A 3,604-nucleotide genomic window follows, 5' to 3' on the forward strand; every position below is an offset into this window, starting at 1 on the left:
ATATATATATATATATATATATGTGTGTGTGTGTGTGTGTGTGTGTAGACGTATATATGTATGTATGTATATAAGCATATGAAAGCAAAATCAACAAATCACTTTTCCTTAATTGTAAATTGCTAGATTTCATGCTGCGTCATGACGTATTGTACGTTTCCTTTTAGAATAAATTAGAAAAAATTCTCTCCTTTTGCAAGTTCTCCTCTTTCTCTTTATCTCTTTCACCAAATAACTCCCTCTATTTCCTATTCCCTCTCTTAATTATACTTTTCCTCTCTATATGTTTTCATTTCTTACTCTCTTAATTGGTTTTTGCAGAAATATTTTTGTCTGGTTCTCAAGGTTCCCTGTTTTATAAATTTATTTTTCTTTATTTGATAAATTAATTTTATATTAATGATTGTCAATTTGTTTCCTATGGTGTCATTATTTTTGTGTCAGCATATATATCTGTATATTTTAATTAGCTTTTTATTCATGTATATTGAAGTATTAATCTTTAATAAATTATTCCAGTTAGTTTTAACATGTATATAAATATTTAAGCCGAGTCTGTCTAACCCCGTTAGACGTAACTTTAATAGCACAGTGCAAGATTAAATTAATTATAGAATTTATGTTTGTTCTCGTATTCTATTACTTGAAATCACTTGAAATCATTCTGGAACCTATTCCGTCACTCATTTTACAAAATGGAATCGATTTAATTTTTTGTCGTGTAAATATCAACGTTTTCAACAATTTAATCCTCATTTTTTGTGAAATGTCATAGTTTTTCATGCCATGTCCTAAGGATTGCACAGAAATCTTGAGATATTAAATGATAGCATTATTGAGGCTTAAACGGAATGTATTAAATTAATTAAATAATTATGAATGGAAATAAGTACACGTTTCCAAATATTCCATAGAGTCAAATTTAGAATTGCATTATCGCTTAAATAATTACAATGATAACTCTTACTCCCCCTCTCTCTTTCTCTTTTACTTTCTGTGTCTACTACTGCGTTTATCTTTCTTTGTATTGCCGTTGTTGTGTCTGTCACTAACCTGGTACACCATGATAATGTATTAAGGAAGTAATTATGCGTGGAAATAAAATATAATAAATAATAAGAAAAACGACTGTAATAAAATATCTAAGATATTGAATTGTAGAAAAGAATACAACTATAAGTAAAATTAATGTATGTAATAATAAATAAACAAACGAAGACAATAAAACATATGATAAAAATTGTCCACTTGATTAAAATAAATTAATAGAAACTTCAGCAGTGAAGAGATTATGTATTTGAGTTAAAGCAGCATTAGTGTAAATTGTCGATTAATTTTATAGATATTCTTCCAAAAGAAAACTAAAAGCACAAGATTCTAAAGCAAAGTATGGATCTTTTCCCTTTGAACGGCAAATCGAGAAATTAATTTTTGTGACTAAACTCTTTCAAACTTCGGACACTGGCAGAATGTGTCATATAAAACATCTTTTACTCTTAGCGTTGTCGAGAAAAGTTTCTATTTTCAAAGTTATTTCGTGTTAAATTTGTCGTATTTTGGTAATTTCAATCAATCAATGACGTGTATTCAGCTAAACCTAACCCTAACCCTAACCCTAACCCTAACCCTAACCCTAAAACCCTAACCCTAACCCTAACTCTAAAACCTTAACCCTAACCCTAAAACCCTAACCCTAACCCTAACTCTAAAACCCTAACCCTAACCCTAAAGCTAAAACCAGTACAAACGCACGAACGATGTCATGAATAACAGTGACAAATGAATTATACACCGCCTATAGTTGTTGACAAACAATAGCAGTAATTTTATTCAGGTGATTGTTTGAAATTACTGCATTAGGACAACGTTAACACAAGTGTGTTCATTCAAAATGACGTATTATAGGTGAGCACTACATCGCGGAGGATTCGTGTAGTGAATATTTCGGTCCTGGAGTAGATGGTAACGGAAACACTCTGATGAGGATGGTCAGACGATTTAAACTGTAATATTATGGCACGGAACCTCAGCGCGCCTTGTCAATAGGGCTGGGTAGACAGAATTCATGAGTGCAGCCAATGATGACAATATTTAGCGTGGAAGAAAAAGAAAAAAAACTGAAGTGCAGTTAGGTTCTGCTCGTTTCAATCACTGTATTGTCGCTGGTTTTATAGCTAATTGCACTAAAAATTGGGTTGAGTGCCGTGCAACACTTTATCCAATCAAAGCATATTCACGCACCCTAAAATCACGAAACGTTTGTACGGACTTAAATGAGTTTAGGAAGTGCCCTTACTCGGTCACAGGTTTTCTTCCACCGTATTTATTTATGCATATATGTCTACACGCATATTCTTTCATTGACAACATGAAATAAAGATGGGCTCTAAGCGTATTCATTAAGTCTTTGTTACTATATCATATCTACTTCCTTTAAAACGGAGATGCAACTTTTCGAGCATATAATATAGGTCTTCGTGTTCACTTTCGGCATTTGATATCTATGTAAAATATATTTAACTCGAACCACTGCAGATTATAGAATCCCATATATTCAGCTACCTTTTTCTGATATAATGGTTTCAAATTTTGGCACAAAGTTAGCAGTAGGGATGGGGGGGGGGGAACATCGGTTATATTGTCCCTCAAGGCTCAACTGGTGCTTCCTTATCTACCCTGAAAGAGTGAAAGTCAAAGTCGACTTTCGTGGCATTTGAACTCATGCCGTACACCCTGGCGAAATGTCGCTAAGCGTTTTGACCGGCGTGCTAACGGTTCTGCCAGTTCACTGCCTCCATATTTCTAAAGTAATAATAATAATAATAATAATAATAAAATCACAGATTTGTAAAAATATGTTGAATCGTTTACTATGATCACGACTCAACAGTGGTGCTTATATTACAGATGCCTTTGTGAAAGTTTTAAGATCAACAATATTAACAAAGAAAACTTAACTTTTGCCGATATTGATTGAATGAAAGCAAATTTAGTGAAGGAAACACACTTAAGGACTTAAATTCTTTTTCGTTTATTGCAAGTAACCATGGCCTTGGGTAGAATTTAATATTCACTTGAAGCACGGACTTTAATACCAATTCAAAGGAACAATTTTCACTGCATATCACATCACCAACACTATTACTCAGTATTTCACTAATCTTCATGACAGAAAAAAAGTAATAACAATAACAATATAACGTATCAAATCAACATACATTACCGATTCAATGATTACAGAAAGCACTTAACAATGATGTCATTAAGTATGTTGATATAATTGGCATAATACCTAAAAGAGTTTCAGAGACAGACAGAAAAGCATTGTGAACTTTACCTCTAAGGTTCATATCCCCCGAATGTGCCTGCTTATTTCTAACTCAAATCAATTAAACGACTCTTTAAATCCCCATCAATTAACTAAACCCTAAATCTACGGCTGGAGGCTAATTTCTAGCTGTGTTAATCTCCTTACTTTTGATAATTGAAATATCCTTGAGATTTTATGATATATAGAATTATATAGAATGTGAAAGTGATGTGGGCATGTACATACATACATACATACATACATATATATATATACATATATGTATGTATATAT

The 3,604-nt window shown here is 32.3% G+C and overlaps 1 protein-coding gene across 1 annotated transcript in view; it reads right to left on the reverse strand.

Moving 5' to 3' along the window:
• The window catches only part of LOC128250422 (uncharacterized protein DDB_G0267764-like), a 12,674-nt gene that overhangs the window by 5,259 nt on the left and 3,811 nt on the right, over positions 1-3,604 (reverse strand). The window contains exon 2 of the mRNA XM_052975316.1: positions 3,088-3,161. Within this exon, the coding sequence (XP_052831276.1) occupies positions 3,088-3,161 (74 nt within the window). The remainder of the gene's footprint in view (positions 1-3,087; positions 3,162-3,604) is intronic.

The sequence above is a fragment of the Octopus bimaculoides genome, chromosome 21 (genome assembly GCF_001194135.2).
Source record: "Octopus bimaculoides isolate UCB-OBI-ISO-001 chromosome 21, ASM119413v2, whole genome shotgun sequence".
NCBI lineage: Eukaryota > Metazoa > Mollusca > Cephalopoda > Octopoda > Octopodidae > Octopus > Octopus bimaculoides.